This window comes from Lynx canadensis, chromosome E3 (assembly GCF_007474595.2).
Source record: "Lynx canadensis isolate LIC74 chromosome E3, mLynCan4.pri.v2, whole genome shotgun sequence".
Classification (NCBI taxonomy): Eukaryota; Metazoa; Chordata; class Mammalia; order Carnivora; family Felidae; genus Lynx; species Lynx canadensis.
The window spans coordinates 14,820,593-14,843,265 of NC_044318.1; the positions used below are offsets into that span (position 1 = coordinate 14,820,593).

The 22,673-nt window shown below is 37.7% G+C and overlaps 1 protein-coding gene across 2 annotated transcripts in view; it reads right to left on the reverse strand.

Annotated features, from left to right (window-relative positions):
• Positions 1 to 22,673, reverse strand: part of SMG1 (SMG1 nonsense mediated mRNA decay associated PI3K related kinase) — a 104,511-nt gene that overhangs the window by 46,140 nt on the left and 35,698 nt on the right. For both annotated transcript variants that reach the window (XM_030300678.1, XM_030300680.1), the window contains 19 exons: positions 20,383 to 20,508; positions 19,892 to 19,964; positions 18,888 to 18,985; positions 16,216 to 16,389; positions 14,303 to 14,527; positions 13,017 to 13,118; positions 11,650 to 11,919; positions 9,946 to 10,076; positions 9,646 to 9,807; positions 8,836 to 8,954; positions 8,036 to 8,123; positions 7,841 to 7,942; positions 7,222 to 7,362; positions 6,447 to 6,646; positions 5,626 to 5,822; positions 5,309 to 5,470; positions 4,433 to 4,587; positions 2,755 to 2,897; positions 2,408 to 2,609 (listed from right to left, as the gene is read on the reverse strand). In XM_030300678.1, coding sequence (XP_030156538.1) covers positions 2,408 to 2,609; positions 2,755 to 2,897; positions 4,433 to 4,587; positions 5,309 to 5,470; positions 5,626 to 5,822; positions 6,447 to 6,646; positions 7,222 to 7,362; positions 7,841 to 7,942; positions 8,036 to 8,123; positions 8,836 to 8,954; positions 9,646 to 9,807; positions 9,946 to 10,076; positions 11,650 to 11,919; positions 13,017 to 13,118; positions 14,303 to 14,527; positions 16,216 to 16,389; positions 18,888 to 18,985; positions 19,892 to 19,964; positions 20,383 to 20,508 — 2,870 coding nt within the window. The remainder of the gene's footprint in view (positions 1 to 2,407; positions 2,610 to 2,754; positions 2,898 to 4,432; positions 4,588 to 5,308; positions 5,471 to 5,625; positions 5,823 to 6,446; positions 6,647 to 7,221; positions 7,363 to 7,840; positions 7,943 to 8,035; positions 8,124 to 8,835; positions 8,955 to 9,645; positions 9,808 to 9,945; positions 10,077 to 11,649; positions 11,920 to 13,016; positions 13,119 to 14,302; positions 14,528 to 16,215; positions 16,390 to 18,887; positions 18,986 to 19,891; positions 19,965 to 20,382; positions 20,509 to 22,673) is intronic.

A 22,673-nucleotide genomic window follows, 5' to 3' on the forward strand; every position in this document is an offset into this window, starting at 1 on the left:
CCCCACTATACTCTACAATGCCCTCACACTGTCAGCTAATGATGGACTCCTCGGAAAAAAAAAACATAAAACAAACAAAAAGCCCAACTATCTATCCTCTCCCCTTACCTCTAATCCACCATCTATCCACTCCCAAAACAGTCTATATCCAACTTCCGCTGCTTTCCTTGAGGCATAAAAAAAGTAGAGCCCAGTTGATCCTTCAATGTTATTTATCCTGTTTCTTAAACCTCTGCTTTCCTCTCACTCTTTCCCGTGAACTTGAAAGAACACTAAAACTCTCCAATATTTCAGGTAACTACACAACATTCTCCTCCAGCCACAGCCTCCTCCTCTCCTTGACTTCAGGAAAAACTCACCACCCAAGTAACCTAACTAAAGCTTTTGATTTTCAACTTTCTCCACCACTCCATAGTACTACTCAACCCAGCTGCTTCTCGTGATCTCTCTCTACAAAGCTCTTCTTGCTTGTCATCTCTGGAGCTTCTGACAAGACTGACTATTCCAGTCTGCTTCTCCTACATCTTGGACTTTTCTCTCCTCAGTGTCTTTCTGTTTTTATCAGTGGCTTCCTCTCCCTTCCTGGAACAAAGATGATCGTAAGGATTCTGACCTTGGCCTTCTTTCCTTTTCACTCACCCTTCTCCAGAGCTTAATCTGTGATTTCGTGGCTTACAAAGGCTCTGGAGTATAAAGTGTGAAGAGAAAAAAAATGTCTTTTACTGTCACCTATATGCTAATGAACCCCCAAATCACTCTCTAGCTTAGACTTTTCTCCTTTGTTCCAAATCCAATTCTTTTTTTTTTTTTTAATTTTTTTTTTCAACGTTTATTTATTTTTGGGACAGAGAGAGACAGAGCATGAATGGGGGAGGGGCAGAGAGAGAGGGAGACACAGAATCGGAAACGGGCTCCAGGCTCTGAGCCATCAGCCCAGAGCCCGACGCGGGGCTCAAACTCACGGACCGCGAGATCGTGACCTGGCTGAAGTCGGACGCTTAACCGACTGCGCCACCCAGGCGCCCCTCCAAATCCAATTCTTAACTGCTTACTACTCTCCTCCGCATGTTTCATATGCACCGTAAAAACACCTCCTGGTTCTGTGTGCTCCTGCTTCAACTAACAGTGTCTGTCCTCCCTCCACCTTTGTCCCACAGATAAATGGTCTACATGCTGCCACCCCTGTCGTCCACCTCCAGTCTCTTCCCAACAGCAGGGGGAATGACTAAGTCAAATCACGACATGCCTCTCCTGTTCAAATCTCACCTAAGATTTTCCATATTACTGGGAGTCAAAGTCCTTCCCCATCTACCCTCTATCCTGATCTCCTATTATTGACTCTGCTTCAATAATAGTGGCCTCTGGGCCACTTTCTGGGCCATTTCCAGAACACTCAAAGCACATTATTCTTTCATCAGATCTGTTTCCTTAAGTCTTCGCCCAAATGTCATGTTGATGGCATTCCCAACCTTGTCTATCTGCCTGTGTGTCCCTCTAGAAGGGAACTCCTCAAGAGTCGGAATTCATGTTTCATGAGGTGCTACACCCCACTGCCTGGCACACAGTACATGCTCAATGGAAAAATTACCCATTAACCCATTTGCTCCCTAGAAGCTGAGCTCCACAATGGGAAGGACAGCTAACGACTCCTGTGTCCCAACCTCTTGGGGGTACAAATTTTGATTTAAGAAATTCAGTACATATATTTTGGTTTTTGTTTTTTAATTTTAATATTTATTTAAATAATATCTACACCCAATATGGGACTCGAACTCATGACCCTGAGATCAAGAACTGCATGCTCTACTGACACAGCCAGCCAGGGGCTCCCAGTACCTACATTTTGAATTAAGGGATTAATAAATGCACAGAGAAATATGGAGATGAAAAGAAAGGGAGCTGATTTTATAAATGTTCATAAACTCTGTCCTCTCAAGAATATTTCTGAGAAGTTCATTTTTTTCTAATGTTTCCTTATTTTTGAGACAGAGCGTGAGCAGGGAAGGGGTAGACAGAGAGGGGGACACAGAATCCAAAGCAGGCTCCGGGCTCCAAGCTGTCAGAACAGAGCCTGACATGGGGCTTGAGCCCACCAACCGTGAAAAGTATCAAATGTGACCCTTCCTAAAGCAGTAACAAATTTGCTTTCACTCCTTTTTATTTTAAAACCATAAGCTCTAAGAATGAAGATCAAATGACCGTTTCAACAGTTAACAAGTCTGTTTTCCACCGTATGAGTATCTTCCTCACATCTAACGCTGGTTTCTCGTTGTAGTCATTTTTTGAACAGCAGTATTACTAGAACTTCAAACATGCTGCAGTAGTAGATGGTACCAATCTTAATATTTTTCTGCCATAGAGGCAGACTTTAAGGTTGCTGAAAATTTAGCTGAAAAACAGTCCTTACTTTATGTAGTTGAAATCAGCCTTTAGGTTGAGAGAAGTGCTGCTGGTACTCTTTTTCAGGTCATGGATAGCATTCTGCCAGTCCTGCACGGCAGCCCAGTCCGCAATGGAAATGTAACACTCACATGCTTTATTTCCCAAATAATTTATAACCTCAGGGGAAGAGTCCGTTGATTTGGACAGCACAGTTTTCCTGGATTCACCTGAGTAAATGTATTTTATAAAACAGAGAGATCCAGGGAAGTTATAAATATTTTAATGAGCAGAGAAATCTAAACTATACAACAGGATCATTAATACAAACTATCCGAGCGTATACGACTTTTTATTTAAATCCTGGACGCTCACCATTCAGAGAATGTTTGGGGCTGGCACTGTTTCGCCCAGCGTTGGCCAACGTGAGAACGGATTTGTCAAAGCTGGAGACGCAGCAATCGACACCTGTCATGGCACACAGGTGCTCCTGGTACTCCACAGAGGCCTTCTCAAACCTTCAATGCAAATTCAAACAGTCCTTACTTTTAAATTAGCCACAGACTTCATTTCCAAAAAAACTAAAAAAAAAATTAATCACTCAAATAAACTGAGCAGAGATAACGAATTAATTATGTTGTGTGGGGTGGGGTGCACGAAATTAGATTTTTTCCTCACAACAAATGAAAATAAATGTACACACTATTAAAGTTTTTTTAAAGGCAGTATAAAATCACAGAAAATATTAAGTATCTGACCTCATTATATGCCAAGGCTAAGTAGAAGAACAAGTTTTAAAAAAGAATTCATAAAGTAACAGATACTAATGGCGTAATTTAAAACTTCCAGGTATGAAAAAACACCATAAACATTAAAAACAAATTATAAATCAAGAAATTAGACCGCATCAACAATCCTGCTCTATCAGTATAGCAGGATTTCCTATACTTGACATATCAGTATAGGAAAATATGAGAGGCCACGAAGACAAAATCTGTTTTTAAAAATCACATATGGTCAATAGAACTTCAGGGGAAAGTTATATTAATCATTACTAAAAACATATAAATTAAAACAAATTATCTTCACTGATGATGGTGGCAGGGTGGTTGTTTCTCAGTGACCCTCACTATTCACAACAGCAAAGGCAAGGGGTTACTCTATCATTAAGGATATAAAATGGAATCTCTTTTCTGTACAATAACTTTGCAACAGTATGTATCATAAGCCTTAAGGTCTGTAGCCTTTCTTCTAGTAAATCAACTTGCAGGTATGAATTCAAAGAAAAGAAACAAAATTATAAGCTATAGCTTACTATGAAGAATTAAGTGCCATGGTACATTAAGATTAGTAAAAAACATCAGAAACAACCTTACTGTCCAAGAATAAGGAAAGTTAAATTATGGTGCACTCACAAAAAACACAACTGCGTCATTAAAAATAACATTGTAGAATATTTAACATGCCAAAATATTTTTTTAAAGGTTAGTGAATAGAAAAAACAAAATGATGTGAGTAGCAGAAACACAGCCATTTCTGAGAAACATGGGGAGAAGACTGTATATAAAAGAAAAAAGAACTACAGAGGCACGTACACAAAAACTAACAGTTATCACTAGCAGATGTAATTATGAGTTCTTCTATTTTTCCCACATTTTCCAGACTTGGGAAAACGGACATAAATATACACAGTCTGTTGCAATACATATTCATTTACCTAGAGAATGAGTGCACAGGGCTAATGAGCAAGCCCTCTAGCCATGAAGGACAGTTTGTACCAGACTCTGACAAGAAAGGTTATCAATTATGACGCAAGTAATTGGCAGATCTTATTTTAAGGAGGATTTCTTACTAATCTGTAAGTAAGAAAGGCATCTAAGTTTTGCCGTTAAAGAACAGACTAAAGATGACTCCTAGTAAAGTGATTCACAGCGAGTTTCAATTGCTGAAATTGAACAAAGCTGTTTTAACATTTAACTACAATGTTATCCAGGAATACAGAGGGTTTAAATGTAAAGATATCCCATTACCTATTTCCTACCTTCCAACTTACCTCCCTTCTGCCTGCTGGGCCACTGAATTAATCCAGAGAAGATTCTTGCCAGCAATGGAGGATGACCAGACAGCAATTCCCTGTATGGCTTCAGGACAATGCAGCTCACACAGAGCTTCTACCACCATCATGATGGTTACTTCCAATTCATTCCCCTGGAAGTTCATTCACAACAATTAACCACAGACCTCAATACCATTAAAATTCAAGCATCTACTAAATTTACAACCATTGATCACAACCGAAGCCCATTTAGTGTATTTAACAATTATTTTTACATTACATTATTAGCTTAGAATTCTTGAAATTTCACATATACTGTGGCTACAAAAGGTAACTAACACAAGCTTAACAGCAGATGGTGTCAGGCTTTACAAAGTAAAAAAAAGTTACCCAAATTTAAACTGTGCTATCTGTAGGAGTAACATATGCAGTAAATATAAAGCAAAAGTCAAATATAAATAACCATGAACTAAAGGATGATTAATTTTATGTCTGAATATTGCCTACTGCTATTATCGAATTAAGAAACATTTGTTATTTTTGGATTCCAATTGTTTACTGAACCCATTTATAAATGAGCACTCTTCCCATTCATTGTAACATTATTATATACACTTCCGCATACGTTAAAAAACTACTACCTGCACTCTCCTGTACATTATAGTTACTAAAAATGATTACAAGAACTATTTCTTCTACAAGTTTCTTAGAACTACCTTTAAAGTTCCAAGCCCTTAAACATTTGACATGTTCTAAGCACAAAATACGAATAGTGACTTGGAACAGAAATTTTAACTTATTTCATTCATAGATTAAATCACAACCAAGGAATTAAACTCAACTTTTTCTAATCAACAGATTTAAACACTTTACCTGAGATAGATTTGTCTTCATTTCTGTAAGCAAGTCAAAGCCATGCCTCACTGTCACAGCAGGCTGGCCTGCCAACAACCCAACCCTCATAATGGAGAGTCGGATCCGAGTCAGCCAGTCTTGACAAGTTTGGCGATTGGTATAGAAAAAAGTCCTAATGACCTTTAGAATAAAGAAAAAGAAGAGCTCACGGTTTGTTAAAATTTTAGGTACAGACGTCTCAAATACACAAGACTACTGGGATTTCAGCTCTGCACACACTGCCAGGCTTGACCATGAAACTGCTACAAAGCAACACTCAACCCACTGGAACCAACCTTGGGAGGTGACGTTAATGCATTAGCGCACCCCTCATATGCATTATACATTAACTTTTCCAGATTTTCCAGATACTGCAGAAGAAGAACAAGTCTAAGCTGGTTGCTACTGTGGCCTTCATCATTGTCTGCAGTTGTCCATTGACTAACATCTTGATCGGGGTTTAACGTGTGAGCCGCGAGACTTCTAATGATACCTTAAAGCAAAGACAGAATTCCATATTTAAAAGACATCTCTAAAGATTCTAGAAGTTAGAGATAATTTCACAAATTCCTATTTGTCAAGCATCCTCCCTAACCTACCATTTAAAAACAAAATTCACAACATGAAAGGTCTTTTATTTTAGGGGGAAAAATGTTTTAACACAAATCCCCTAGTTTTTTTAACAAAAAAAGACATCCATGCTGTTGTCAACACAATTATTCAATGAAAGGATATTTTAGCAAATATTATCTGAAAGACTTGAGGAATAAAAAAAGCATATAACCTCAAATCTCTGAACAAAGATAAGAAACCCTTTTGTTTTTAAAGGCTATTTATTTGAGAGAGAGCGAGAGAGAGAGAGAGAAAGAGAGAGAGAGAGCACACGCAAGTGGGAAGGGCAGAAAGAGAGGGAGAGAGAGAATCCAAAGTAGGCTCCACGCTACAAGTACAGAGCGCAAAGAGGGGCCTGGTCCCACAAACCATGAGATCATGACCGGATCCGCTATCAAGTCTATGACACTTAACTGACTGAGCCACCCAGGAGCCCCCATCATTTCTTAATATAGGGTTTAAAGGTACTTCTATCACCAAGTTTGAAAAACACAAAGCCACTTACCTTCAATTGTCTGGAACGTATCCTGAGCTCTGCCCAGTGGGGTTCTCAACTTAGAAAGCACAGTGAACTGTGCTGCTTCCCAAATAGCCCACTGCCAAAGGACGGCATCTGTCTTTAGAAGATTTCGGGGAATTGTTGATTGGTCACGCTTATCCAGTCTCTGGCAGCTATAGAACAATCTTTCTAACCAATTGTCCTTCCTGGGAAAAGTAGTTTCATATTTAACAGACAATGACAACTTCATTAAATAAAAAAAAATAAAAAATAAAAAAATTTGCAAGGGGAACAGGCGTAGGGGACTACAATTTTTCCTAGTTCAAAAGGCAAAACCCTTAACGCTGAGAAGCATTATATCCCTACCTTTCATGCTGAGGAGGTCTTTTACAGTTAAAACAAGATGGGGTACGATGTGGAAGGATTATTACGGTAAATGGCCCATGAGAATTTGGCTATCAGGATAAAACATTCACTGCAACTCAGCACCTGCAGAATGACTATGTCCCCAGGCCTCTCCTCAAGCATTAATGACTAAGTCAGAACAGTTAACTGTCAAACATATTTCATCACTCAATTTTAAAGCCCATTTTTGTTTCTTCAGATGCTATCTTCGAAGCAATTCTTCCTACTGCTGGAAACTAAAATAACCCATTTGAGAAGATATCACTTTCTATTCTGCCACTCCTGACATATTCTCCCCAAAAATGGGTGTAGGGTCAAGATATTCAAGTACATTTAAGTTGCTTTTCCCAGATGAAAGAGTCAAAGAAAATCTTACCCTGTTCTATGAGAATTCCCATATAAAATAAAACTAATAACATCAGAGAAATCTTGTGGGTGGAATGTGTTACTCGGTGCTTTACTCATGTGACTTCTTAATGCTAAAGAAATTTCTTGAATTTCTGTGTGATTGTTATTGCTGTAGACAGAAAATAAAGTCACTGTTACACAAAATGTTTTAGTGAACAGGCTAGTTCATACTGTAAATGGGCTATTTCTTTGCCAACTAAATGCAGAAGTAAAAAAATAAAACAGACTTGAAAACAGACACTGAAATATTATTACAGTTTCAAAATCAACCTAGTAAAAAATAAAGATTACAGTTGAGTTTTTCAAATAACTGAACTACTAAGAAACACATTTTGGCACCCTATTATATAAATTATTCGGTACTTATTACCATGAGCTTCTAAGTTTATAAAAAATATTAAACTTTGTTACTTTCTTCTAGACCTGGACAATTTGATCCTTTGACATGTCTTCAGTCACTGAGAAGTGCCACACAAGATGTGACACTGATTCACTAATAGGCAATTTGTCGTTTCTTAAACTGAAGGACTACTAGGCAGTTAAAACATAGTGGGAGGGATGTGTTTGTTCTAACACAACTGTTATACCTCAAGACAACATCTAAAGGAATTGACTTCAACAGCTTTCCAAATGCTTGTCGAATGCGAGTTCCACTGTGGACAAGCTGAACACGGCAAACATCAACACACCTACAAAAAAACCAAACAGGTAACAGAAAGAAGTGCAGCAACAGTTCCAAGGTACTAGGACCAGGGTCAGAAGATAGAAGCTTTAGTCCATACCGCTGTAGAAGATCATCTGGCAAGGAAGACGACAAAGCATGTAGACTGCTGCAGGCTTGCAGACAGATATTCACGTCTTCAACAAGAGCTATTAACAGGAATTAAAAGATACTTTCAGTTTGCCACAAGAAATCACATGCCAGTACATAACTTCCTGAACACACTCACTCGTTCAACAAATAGTGAGCGCCCACACTACGGACTAGGCATTGCTCCTGCCTAGAACCATCACTGGCAGTAACAGCTGGGAAAACGATACGTTCAATAAAACCCACTTAAAGTTACTAGTCTTCACCGAAACCTTTTTCTGAAGGAAATTTCAAAAGTATATGGAATGTATAAATATTTTTGTAAGATTAAAAATGTGACAACCACTTAAAAACAATTTATTTTTCATGTATTAAGAATACCAAAATTTGGGGCACCTGGCTGGCTCAGTCGGTTAAGGTTCCGACTTTGGCTCAGGTCACGATCTCACAGTTTGTGTGTTCAAGCCCTGCGTCAGGCTCTGTGCTGACAGCTCGGGGCCGAGAGTCTCCTTCCAATTCTATGTCTCTCTCGCTCTCTGTCCCTCCCTGCCCACATGCGCGCATGCACACACTGCCTCTCTCTCTCTCTCTCAAAAATAAACAAACATTAAAAAAAATAACAAAAGCTAAGACAGATTATGCATCTGCCCCGAGATGGGAATTATACATTTCATGTTATGAAAATGTTCAAGTGACTATCTTTCTCTCATTTTACTAAAGACCCCTTTCAAGTGTAGATTAACAAAATCTTTAAAAATCACAGAATCTTACTGTTGGCTAAAAGGCCTTTACAAAATTTATGGAAAGACGGAAGAGAGAATAAAGGTGCATATGTTTCAGACTTCTTCATTAAAACAGCCACTTCCAAAGCCCACGTCATTAACAGTTTCCTGAAACACAAAATATACAACTGATTTTACATTAAAGAGAAAGAAAGAGAGAAAGAAAAGCTTTAAAATAATCTATTCTTGGGGCGCCTGGGTGGCTCAGTCGGTTAAGCGTCCGACTTCGGCTCAGGTCACGATCTCGCAGTATGTGAGTTCGAGCCCCGCGTCGGGCTCTGTGCTGACTGCTCAGAGCCTGGAGCCTGTTTCAGATTCTGTGTCTCCCTCTCTCTCTGACCCTCCCCCGTTCATGCTCTGTCTCTCTCTGTCTCAAAAATAAATAAACGTTAAAAAAATTTTTAAAAAAAATAATCTATTCTTCTTACATTGGTTTGCTTTTGGCTTTTTAACTATCTCAAGCAACAGAAAACAAAAATTCAAACTATAGAAATTCCTTTGTCAAAAAGTTGAATGCCTTTTAAGAAAATCTCCCCAAACCAGAAGGTGTAGCACAGAATATAAAAAAACTGTATAGGTACATTCTTCTACACAACTGCAGGCAGGGAGGTTTCATTCAATTCTTTCGGGAAAGAACAAGAAATCCTGGATTAAATAATAGAGCTGTATTTTCAAGTGTGTCGTAACGAAGAGGCTGCTCTACCCACTGCCTTAAGGCTGGATTTCTTACCCTCAAATTATGTAGCTAAGTTAATGAAAGTTAAGAACACCTCATATTATGAAATTAGCACTTAGTTACCTTGTGTCCTGGTTAAGATTATCTTTCTTAAGCAATATTCCCAGGAGATTTAATATAATTGAGAAATGTTTTTTTGTAGCTGTAGTTACAGTACTAATCACAGCTCCATCAAACAAAGACGGGGACGAAGAACTAAGACTACTAGATATAAAGTGATCGTGCCTGGAAGACAAAAGAAAAATCATCTTTCATCTCTAATTTTTTTTAAAAAAGCAGTTCCAAAGTCAACACTTTCAAGTGCCCATCTTCCCTCATAAAAATTAAAAAGAAATTATTTTAAGTATCCGTACAGCACAGTACCTGGTACAATGAGAATACAACGTGTAGAGCACTGCATACTGAATGGCAGGGAAGTGAACAGCCAAGTCACCGTGCACAATCATCAGATTCTTACTCAGGAGGGCAAAGACAGTTGGAGACAGTGCCCACATCTGATGACGTAAAAAGAGAGTAAATGTTTGTTTTCTCCAAGACACGCTTGTCCTTCAAAATATGTGCACACATTTTTAAAGTCTAAAACCACAGATTTAAATCCAGAAACAATCTAGTGCATTAAACCTGGGGTCAGCATTCACTTTTTGTGAAGAAAGTAAGTATTTTAGACTTTGCAGGCCAGGTGATACCTCTGTTGCAATGGTCACCTCTTCAACTCTGCCAGGGCGGTGAGAAAACAGCCATGGACAAAAACATAAATCAGAGTGGCTGTTTCCACAAAAGTTCCTTACAGAAACTTTTTATACATACCATATTTACTACATACCATATTTACTACAGTAAATATAGTATATATATATATATACATACAATACTATACTATTTTTATACATACTATAAATCCTTGAATTTAAATGGGAATTATATGGTATGTGAATTAAATCTCAATAAACATTGTTTTTTAAAAAGAAAAACAAAAACAGGTATTGAGCTGTACTTGGCTCACGGGCCAAAGTCTACTAATTCCTGATCTAAACAAAGCATTCGGTACCCTTTAGTGTACTAGACTAAACTGCCTCTCCTCAATTTTCCATCTGCTGCAAATGGCAAGGTGCCCTGTCCAATGAGAAAAAAGGCACCTCCTGCCACTCTAAGCCTTTTCCATCTTTCCCTTTTCCTTCCACGGCCAACATACTCCATTCCACCTGACTGTCCCTTCCCGATACTGTTTCCAGAGTGCAAGACAAAAACCTCCTCAAATCTATATACAGTAAGAAGTGCTCAACAATGAAAGGTTAGGGTCCGAGTAGAGTTTACTGTCTCCTTCCAACATCTGCCATAAGGAGCAGTGAAAAGAGGAGCTACACGCGGAGCAACACAAGGCAATCTGATCACGAGAGCATGCAAGTATAAACATCAAATGTTGGCTTTTCCCTCCCTTCCCTCTTAGGAAACTTTATCTCTTAATTATATCCTATTATTTTTTATTAGAAGCAACGTTTTTCAATCCTTCAAGGTCTAACAGAAGGGGAAAATATACATATCAGCAATAATTATAAATCAAAAAAGCAAGGTCACTTCAAATTTCTTAAAGTTATCTTTATTCTTTTCCCCAAAAGAAAGAATATATGAGTATTCCTAGAGAAAAGTAGGCAGTCAAAAAGTAAAACCATCTGTAAGCACTAACTTTAGTGAACAGAAGGAGAAAAGCAGGGAAGAAGGAGCTGTGTATTAAAAGAACTACACAAATTTGAGCTGTAGAAAATGTTGACAAATTTTTTCTAGGTATGCTAGAGTCAACAGAAATTCATAAAAGACATTTTCCTAAAAATAAAACAAATGTGAAAAAAATCTTTTCAAAGGCTGTCAAGGAAAGGAAGAAGAAAACGAAATCTAACGACAAGAAAATATTCCTGTCAATTTTAATTATCCAGGCATGTCCTAAATATGGCACTTTGTTCTACAGTGACTCCAGAGACACACCGACATGATAACAGTAAATGAAATAAACATGCAATGACAAGAGGCTTAAATGAGATTAAAACAAAGCCACTACAAGTAAAGACTCACCCCAATTAGCGAGTTTTTGGCATTTCCAATTGTAGTCAGGGCACTGAGGTCAAATATAACTACAAATTTGGCATTGTCTACATTGAATACATGATTTTTAAAAGCCTCGTGTTTTATTTCAGAACAGGCATCAGGAAGTTGTAGACTATGTAGCAGATTGTTTAGGGCACAAGTCATTTCCCCCAGAATTAATTTATAGGCAGTCTCCAAAACAGGAATGTTCTTCAGACTGAGCACTGCTTGATAAACAGCATGGGCTACTGCAACAACCTTCAAAAGAGAACGCAGGAGAGTGATAACTAAATGGAAAATAAAATTACTAGCTGCCTAATGTGATGATACAAATCAATTTGAAGACCGAAAAATTCACTGTCCAGAACATCAGAGACCTTAATTTCTTTAAAAATCCAACCTTAAGGAACCTACATGCATCAAAAAGTTTATAAAAATTTTCAGAGGCGCCTGGGTGGTTTAGTCAGTTAAGCGTCCAACTCTTGACTTCGGCTCAGAGGGTGGGCTCCCGCCCTGTGTCGGGCTCTGTGCTGATGGTGCAGAGCCAGCTGGGATATTCTCTCTCTCCCTCTCCCTCTCTCTCTCTCTCTCTCTCTCTCTCTCTCTCTCTCTGCCCTTCCCCAAACGTACGTGCATGGCATGCGCTCATGCATGCTCTCTCAAAGTAAATAAATTTTAAACATTTTCAAAACCTTATTAGAAAGGGTCCTCTAAATTAAGAGTTCATAAAAGTATCAAAACACACACAAAAAGAGCAATTTGTTAAAATTGGCTTTTCTTTTTTTCAACGTTTATTTATTTTTGGGACAGAGAGAGACATGGCATGAACGGGGGAGGGGCAGAGAGAGAGGGAGACACAGAATCGGAAACAGGCTGCAGGCTCTGAGCCATCAGCCCAGAGCCTGACGCGGGGCTCGAACTCACGGACCGCGAGATCGTGACCTGGCTGAAGTTGGACGCTTAACCGACTGTGCCACCCAGGGGCCCCTAAAATTGGTTTTTCAACAACTACTTGGAAAATTGTCGTGGTTCTGACTGGGAGTCAGTTGAAAAGCTAATAGTTAAATTTATGACATACACAGTACTTCTGAACTTACAACTTTAAAAAGATAGCTGCTTGTTTTATGAAATTTTAATAAAACTTGATAAAAACAAATTACGGAAATATGAAAAGAATAGCTGCCCATCAGTCTGACAATCAACAAATACTAAGTTAAAGGCATCACTGTAATCATTGTATTTTAAATCCAGTATTTAGCATTTCACTCAATTTCATTTATGTAGCCTAATAGGCAACTTAGGTCAACTCTTCAATGACCTAAGTTACCAGAAGTTCTTACCAGGGCATCACTTACCTCCTTTTCTTTATGATAACGCAAAAATAGTAGTTTAGATGATGGTATAAACAGTTTTTCTACAAATGACGATGGCAGTTTTGTATTTATCTGTTCAACAATCTAAAAGAATAAAACAAAAAGAAGTGAGCTATCAAGACACAAAAGGACAAGAAACCGTTTTTAAATGCAAAATGCTAACAGAAAGAAGCCAATCTGAAACAGCGGACACACTGATTCCAATGATGATAAGACCTCATGGAAAAGGCTAAACTATGTATACAGTAAAAATATCAGTGGTTACCAGGATTCGGGAGGGATGAATTGGTAGAGTACAAGGGATCTGTAGGCAGGAAAACCATTTAGTATGATACTATAATGGTGGCATTATTCATTTGTCAAAACCTTAGAATGTATAATCCAAAGAGTGAACCCTAAGGTAAACTATGGACCTCCCTTAATAACCTGTCAATTTGGTTCATCAATTGTAATAAATGTATCACTAAACAAGATTAGTTAATAACTACTGTGGTAGAGAGTATGGGAACTCTGTACTTAAGGCTCAATTTTTCTCTAAAACCTTAAAAACTGTTCTGAAAAATATTAATTAAAAACGTAATATATCTAAACTATATTTTAAGTCCTTAACATTGTAACATTTAAATGTTGAGACACTTAAATAGGATACATGTATCTACACTTAAATATGGGCATTTTTTTACATTGGCAATTGGCAGAAATGTTCAGCAGAATATCAGCTACAATTTGCTTTAAAACAATTCAGTTGGGGATGGAAGCACAGCAAGGAAGACAGAGAGTCAGAGGCCTAGAGGAAACCAGATGGACTATGTGTTTCTAATTATAGAAATAATACAAAGATTCATTATGCTATTCTATTTTTTTAATACCCTTCAAAATGCCCATAATAAAAGACGGAGAGGAGGGGAAATATTTATGGTTAAGGAAAGAATAAACACTATAAAACAAGTTTGATTTGGGAAACAAAACAGAACAAGGTCTTTCAAAATAGCTATCAAGTACCGATACAGTATTTATCATGTGTACTCGATAGTCTTATGTGAAGGACAATGTTTCATCCAAAAAAAGAGAGACAGGGAAAAAAGCTATACTAAGATCAAACACTAAAAGTAAACAGATAACAGAGCAAAAGCAAACTAGATTATGTAAATACGACTAATTAACGCACTCTTAAAAGAACAACAACCAAGGCCTTCACTTCTTCTACACTAATTTAAGGGCCTGAATGAACAAACATATTAAAAAGCAACAAACAAGAATTCACATACCAATGTGAGTAAATTCAAGACTGAGATGATATAATCTGTACCGCATGTCTGGCAATTCTCCAGTTGATCTAATCCATATGTAATGACCATGTCACAATGTATAGTCATGCTAGGATCCAAGCTGCCGAGCAAAACACCAACACACTCATTAGCAGCTGTCAACACAGCCTCAGAAAAAAACACTTGGTTTGCAGCCGTCACACATCTCATTACTCTGTACAGAACCTGCAAATGGGGAGAACAAGCAGCTTTTTAAAAAAATTCACATGCTTCCACAGAGTAAAAAAAACAGTTTCTATTTAATGCAGTTTCAACTGAAAATTAACTGCCTGCCTTGTCAGTAGTCTCTTAATATTCTAGCTCTCAGTGGCTGAATAACAAGGGTATCTTTAGTAAAATACACACAATGATCTTGCCTAAAAAATTCTAAAGTACTACTGTGACAGAAAATGGAATTTGCCATCCTCTATTTCTTTCATACCCAATTTCTATCACCCTCCCTCCCCCACCCTAAAGTGACCAAATGGCTGAAGCTCAGAATTTTTATATTCATGAAATACACCAGTACTGAGAACAGTAACAGTATTAACATGGGAATAAACCAGCCATGAAAATAATCTTTCTCCATTAAAGCACTTGGGCTTTTGGTAATCAATCTTTTAAAACTAAATATCCTAGTCACCTTAGCTTATGAAAGTTCATGTACTGATGGCCTCTTTGGAAACAAAACTCTCATTCATAACATACAATACCTATTTGAGGATTATGAAAATCATGTAACTTCCAACCAAAAACCCCACTAAACAATAAGCATCACTATTAATGTACTAAATTTCTAATAAAAGTAAGTTAAGAAAAAGCCAACAAATTGACACAGTATATTTTTCTGTAATATTCAATAATCACTACATCCAGGCTTCAAACTATAGGTTAAAAAGGCCTAGAAGACCTTCATAAAAGAATATATTAAATATATAACTACCCTGGGAAAGGACTGTTCTTTCCTTTTGTTTTATATCTGAGTTTATGGCCCTTATTTCAACACTAACAATCATCAAGCCTGAAGATATTAAATCATCTTGTTCAGGTTTAAACTATCAAAATGCTGGTTTTAATTATCTTCAAGATCTGACATTTCTGCTCAAATACACAATTAACTTACCAAAAATTACATATACAATTAATATCCTATTTTATCTAGCAACGTATTCAACAGAAGTAAATAAACATGAGAGTTTTATCCTAACAGTAAAATTTTAATCATTTAACCTTTTATGACTACATCATGTATGTTTCTCCCTTCTTATTCAAGCACAGCCAGTGACAGGTTCCCTTCTCATTTCTATCAGACAGAGCCACTCCCTAGACTAATATAGTGCAGCTCACGTTTGGGGCTGCTGAAGAGGGGCAATCACACTGCCTCTTATAACTGATCTCACACTACTATGTATTTAAGTTCTTATAACTTTATAACCTTTGATGTCAGGCTATCAAGTTGTTTCATCCTGCCATGCTCAGAAAAAATTACTTTTTGAGGACTTCTCTGTAATGTACTATTCTTATTATGCTGAAAAACTAAACTCAGTAGTTGAAAAGCAAAATTATTAATTTTATGAAAGATTTTAAAAGAGTATTAAAAGAACAAGAATAATGCATTTATGAAGGATCTCATGAGATAAAACTTTGCACATTTTAAAATGCAGTGTAGCCTTCGTCTCATATGGGGGCGGGGAAAGAAGAGGGATACAACAGGATTCCCTACTTTCCTGGTGATTTAAGAAAGCAGCCACATATGTACCTACATACTAAACAAATGAAGAGTTAATAACATAGTTCACAAGGTAAAGAGAAACATTTACATTACACAACCATTTTATTTTTGAATGATACTTAAAAGTCCTAAAGACACTTACATCTGTTACATACGCCTCAGTAATTGGAGGACCTCTAATTGGGCTGAAGCGTTCCCCAATGCTCCTCACTACAGTACTGAACACCCGGAGAAGAGCTGCCAGCTTTGGTAAGGACACAGACGGAGGAGGAACATCTTCATCCACCGACTCCCCAGAGGCCACATGGCTGAGGTCCTAGATGTGAAATCACAGCACTCTTATTTAAGTAGACATTGTTCAGGGCGCCTTGGTGGCTCAGTCAGTTGAGCATCCACCTCTGGCTTGGGTCGTGATCTCACGGTTCGTGGGTTTGAGCCCTGAGTTGGGCTCTGTGTTGACAGCTCAGAGCCTGGAGCCTGCTTTGGATTCTGTCTCTGTCTGTCTGTCTCTCTCTCTCTCTCTCTCTCTCTCAGCCCCTCTCCTGTTCATGCTCTGGCTCTCTCTCTCAAAAATAAACATTAAAAAAAAATTTTTTTTAATGTTTAAAGTAGGACATTCTTCAAAAAAACCCAAAAAACTCCCATTTTTAAAAGTTTATTTTAGGGGCGCCTGGGTGGCGCAGTCGGTTAAGCGTCCGACTTCAGCCAGGTCACAATCTCGCGGTCCGTGAGTTCGAGCCCCGCGTCAGGCTCTGGGCTGATGGCTCAGAGCCTGGAGCCTGTTTCCGATTCTGTGTCTCCCTCTCTCTCTGCCCCTCCCCCGTTCATGCTCTGTCTCTCTCTGTCCCAAAAATAAAATAAACGTTTAAAAAATAATAATAATAAAATAAAAATAAATAAATAAATAAATGTTTATTTTAAAGGTTTATTCATTGAGACAGAAAGAGAGAGAGAGAATTCCAAGCAGGCTCTGCACTGTCAGCTCAGAACCTGACGTAGGGCTCAATCCCACAAACCATGAGATCATGACATGAGCCAAAATCAAGAGTCAGACACCCAACTGACTGAGCCGCCCAGGTGCCCCAAAAAACTCCCAATTTTTAAGTCAATTAATTTTGTAATAGATTTTTACAAATAAAGTAATTTTAGCCTATCAGAAATCAGAAAAAGAAACATGAATCTAAATGTAAAAATGAATTTGACTTCTCGAATTAACAAGCCAATATTTAAATAAGCCAAAATAACCTCAACAGATTAAGGAAATAACTTCTCATACCAACTCAGATAGGTATTGAGGAAAAATTAATTGTAGTACATATACTCTGTTACATACAGGTATAAATGAAGCCAGAAACTTTTGCCATTCCGGAATTGGTTTCTGCCAAAATCTTACTCCAGGTATTCTTTGAGCCACTCAACTCAACAGTAAGTATCCCTACATGAACACCATGCACACAAAGAGCAAAGGGAAGTGAAGTGTTAAAAAATTATAAAATCTGGTTTACAAATCTAGTTAAGGAGATAAGATATACTCAAAGAAAAAGATTGGCAAAAAATAGGATACTAGAACCCACATACACCTACATATAATTAGGCACCGAAATAATTGAAGGGAATGAGATCTTATAAATACCAGAGGGGGGTTGGGGGGGGAGAGAACTGTTACAAACTAAAATGGGCAGCTTCACTGATACAGATCAGCTTTAAAGGCAGGCCAGGAACAAAGATATTCTAAGTGTGGAGGCAAAGAAACACATACAAGCAAAATACTCCCTTCATTCTTCTCTGAAAGGCTCAAAATAGCAAAGACAAAGCTGAATCATTATGGGAGCCTCAAACACCACACAAGAATCATGGCAGTTCTGAGTAGAGAAGAAACACAGAGGTTCACACAGGACATGGCCGATTTAAGTCATGAGCAGTGGGCCAGGAAACCCAAGACCCAATAACAGAGACTTGAGCAAGACCCTTAAAGTGGACGCACTGCCCTTATACAACTGCAGAGTCTGCTGAAGCCAAGGCTTATCCTCCAAAGCATGACCCGAGATCCTCAGTGTATGTGAAAGAAAAGTCTTTAGAGGCTTGTATACAATATCAATTCACTTTACTTTTAATACTTTTAGTAACAGAAAATAAAAATGAACTACAGAAAATGTCTTCAGAAAACTACTAGCAACCAGAATTATTTCAAGTTTTGCAAAATAAGTCCTGCTATTTTTCTTTCAGTCTTTCCGGTAGTGCAGCTGGTAACTTAAAAACAACATGTAAGGGACACGTGGGTGGCTCTGTTGGCTGAGCATCTGACTCTTGATTTTGGTTCAGGTCATGATCCCAGAGTTATGGGATCAAGCCCCACTTTGGGCTCCACACTATGAAGCCTGCTTGAGATCCTATCTCTCTCTCTCTCCCCTCTGCCCTTCTCCCTGGCTCGCACTCTTTAAAAATTAAAAAACAAAAAACACACATCTAAAAAAAAAAATTAAAATATTTTAACTGTCTTGTAATTTCTATTCAAATGTCAAGTGGTCTGAATTATTTTAAAAATAAATCTACGTGTGTCTGAATGGGTCAGTCAGTTGAGCATGTGACATCTGATTTTTGCTCAGGTCACGATCTCACGGCTTGTGGATTCGAGCCCCTCAGTCTTTGTACTGACAGTGTGGAGCGTGCTTGGGATTCTCATTCTCTCTCTCTCAAAATAAATAAATAAACTTCAAAATCAATCAATAAATCAATCAATCTAGCACTGTTTAAGATTTCTGTCTTGTTCTTAACTGAAATCTTAGGAAATAACTCAGGTTTCTATATACTCACCTCAGCATATGCCTCCATATCCTCTAGAAACTGACCAAGAAGGGTGGTAGAAAATGCAAGATCAGCCACCCAAAACGGCTCTAAACTCTGCAACCATCCTAAGAAACATAGAAAAATTTTAAAAGAGTAAAGAAAAAACAAAAAATCCAAGTTAAAAATAGTATCTTAAAAGCCTTGTTTTAAAAGTTATGATTTTCAGGTTGCATATCCTTAAAACATACCTTATTTCATAAAATTAGGACTCTTAACTGTTAAATAAGCTGATAATGATTACCAATGTCTTTTAATGCTGCAAAAATGAACAGTCTCCAGAAATTAAAATGTGTATCTGCGTCCTCATTTTTCATATTGTCACTATACACGTGGCTTAGAGTAAAATGCCACAATCTACCACCAGCCTGGCTTTCTACTCCAGAGCCACAACCACCCACCAAAGGTGTCCACTCATCTTCCCAGTGGAAATGGGTCAGACCCACTCTCAGTGTCATATCCTATGTTCAGCAGGTTATTGCACCAGTTAAGCTAAGAGAAAGAAACCATTAGCACATGAAACAAGCCAAAATGTCCAAACGAATTGTGCTAGTCATTCATTTAACTCAAAACAAATGAAAAAATTTGTCTTTATCATTTAGAGTTCTCCAAACGGATCCAGAAAAACAGGTCACAAATATCCAGGATTTCATTCTACACTTAGGAGTACTGCCCCTGCAACACCACCTCCTACCAGCACCCACCCCAAGTGACTAGGGCGAAGTCCTTTCAATTTCTCACAGGTGCAATTACAACCTGTCTCTACCCTCCCCTACGAACTACTAAGTACACAATCTTGCTTTGAAAGGATAGATTTTGCTAACAAGCAATGTTCATTTATAATAACCAAAATATTTCTGGGAAGCAATTCTTTTTCTTACATTAGGAAAGAAATACTATTAACAACTGGACTCTGAGGAACCAGAGCTCCTTCCCACAATACTTAAATGATTGGTATATGCTGAATAACTTACCAGACACCTGCTGTGTAAGCGAAGGTTTCTGAGTATGATCTATATGCCATCCAACTAATATATCAACTGTATCCTGTGTGGAGACACAGAGAAAAGGGCTAATCATTTTAAGGTCTAACTGCTATCCCTCCTGTGGACCATTTCAGAATTTCAGAGTAAGCAATCCTAGGAAAAGTGTCTGTGTTCGACCTATTTGACATTATATAAACTTGGTGGGGGGGTGGGGGGGGGCAGGGCAAGAGAATAATAGAACTTTGTTTATGACCTTGAGGAAGTATTTTTTCTCTTTAAATATTTTAAGGCATTAATGTCAGAAAGTACAGATGGTATTTACAAAAATAGTATTACTGGACCATTCTATCCTAGACCCTCTAGTATCACTGATTACACTTTAACAATCAGAAGCTTTGTTTTCTCTGATTCCCAAGGTCCTTATACATACAACCAACCCTTCACATCATCACCTAAACAGAGAGGGTCAGGGAACTCACCCTAAAATTAGTGCTGAAAATATGAGGGTAACATCGAGCCACCAAAAGAATGCACTTGACACATTTGCAAAGTAATTCTGGTGTATCCACGTTTTCAAGAATGGACTGTAGGCTGGTCATTACAAGCTAAAAAATAAAAGTTGTGAATCATGAGTATTCAAAACAGAGAGAAAACAAGCATACTGGGTTCATTATTTATTAGTAACTTTATCTAAAATTGACTATAGTACCAAAGAAAACAAAGTTCACAGTTTTAGCTCCAAATGAAGTTGAAAGCATTTCATTCCACTAAGATTAGGCTGAAAATAAGTACTGTTTCATCGTATTTAATGTCTCTTAAAATATTTCCTAAGTAACGTCCGTTCACATTATTCCTAAGTGCTCTGTTTAATACCATGGACTTGATTATATTTCAAGTATAAAACTAAGATGTGCTTGGAAAACTTTTCCTTAAAGTACTACAATTACTCTCCAATTCAAAATCCATAGCAAATTTTATGTAATTTATGCTTTAAGATATTAGCACTTGCTTCAAATTTGAAAGACACAGAGATTAACATGGCCCCACCACATGAATGACAGACATGCGGGCTCATGTCACCACTATATACCGTTCTATTTTTTAAACAAATGTAAGGCAGACCACTGATACAATTATCTTGCAGCTGTCAGAAACCATTTTTTTCCTAAAAAGAAAAGCTCTTCTTTACCAAAAAAAAAAAAAAAAAAAAAAAGAGATTGCAACTATAGAAAAAATGCTAGAATTGGAAAAGCACCTAACATTTTGCAGTTAGAATCTATATGGGTAAAGAATACGAATGGGTGTCAAAATCACTGAGTGAAATATACTAAAAAAAAGGATATTCAGAAGGTGTCAAGGTATCATGCCCAGATTACTGACCAATTACAAAGGGAGAAAAACGAGCCTCCACAATGGGAAAACTCTGGTGGTCATCACCTCAACCAGGTGAGCACTCTTTCCCTCTGACAGTAAGAAAATCTGCAGTTATGTGCCTGCTGGTGGTGGGTTGCAAGAGTAAGGATGAACCCATGAAGGACTCATGACCAAAATGTTTAAAGTCAGGAAAGAGCAATCAAACACACAAAGTAGAACATTCCAAAAATAAGAACAAAAAGATGTAAACCATTCTAATTGAGAGAGAGTACAGAGGCATGCTACCAAACAATACATGGGTCCTGATGGAATCCTGGGTCAGGTAAGACAAAAGCTGTAAAAGGTATCTTAACGGCAGAAGTTTAAATTTGGACTGCATTATGTAATAAAATTTTCTTAGGTATAATAATAATTTTGTTGTTACATAAGAGAATAGCCTTAATCTTATAAGATGCATGTTGAGGGTGAACTATCATGAAGCGTGTAATTTATTTTCAAATGGTTCAACAAAAAAGGATGCGCTCCTGTGTGTGCAGAAATAAAACAAATGTAGCAAAATGTTAGTAAGTAACAAATCTAGATAAAGGACATATGGGTATTATACTGGTCCACGTTTTCCAATGGATTTGAAAATTTTCAAAACAGGGGCACCTGGGTAGCTCAGCTGGTTGAGTGTCCAACTCTTGGTTTTGGCTCAGGTCAATCTCATGTTTGTGGGATCAAGCCCTGAGTTGGGCTCCTTGCTGACAGCCTGGAGCCTGCTTGGGATTGATTCTCTCTCTCCCTCTCAGTCCATCCCACTCGCGCTTATCCGCGCACCCTCACACTCTCTCTCAAAATAAATAAATAAACTTAAAAAAATAGTTATATTCTTTTTTTTTTTTTTAAGTTTATTTTTGAGAGAGACAGAGACAGACAGCACATTAATAGGGGAGGGGCAGAGAAGGAGAGAATCCCAAGCAGGCTCCATGCTGTCAAGCTCTGTGCTGTGAGATCATGACCTGAGCTAAAATCAAGAGTCAGACACTTAACCGAGTGAGCCACCCAGGTGCCCCAGAATATAACTATTTTTGAAAGTGACTTTAGTTAAAATAAAGCATATCATGAATTGTAAAGAGCGCATATAAATAAAAGATAACTGATATTCTAAAACCATACCAAACTCTAATTTTTAAAAACATGATTAGTCAACAAAAATTTAATTGCTTGTAATTTTGCTCAAAATTCAATTGAGAGTGATCTTTTAATATATTCAGATACACCAAAGTGAAATAAAACAAAGTAGTTTTGGTTTTCATTTATACAAATTTATTGTATATCACCTGGAGTAAGAATTTTTGGCACATTATCAAACCTAAAAAGTGCTAGAATGAGTGCTGCTGTTCAGTTTGTCTCC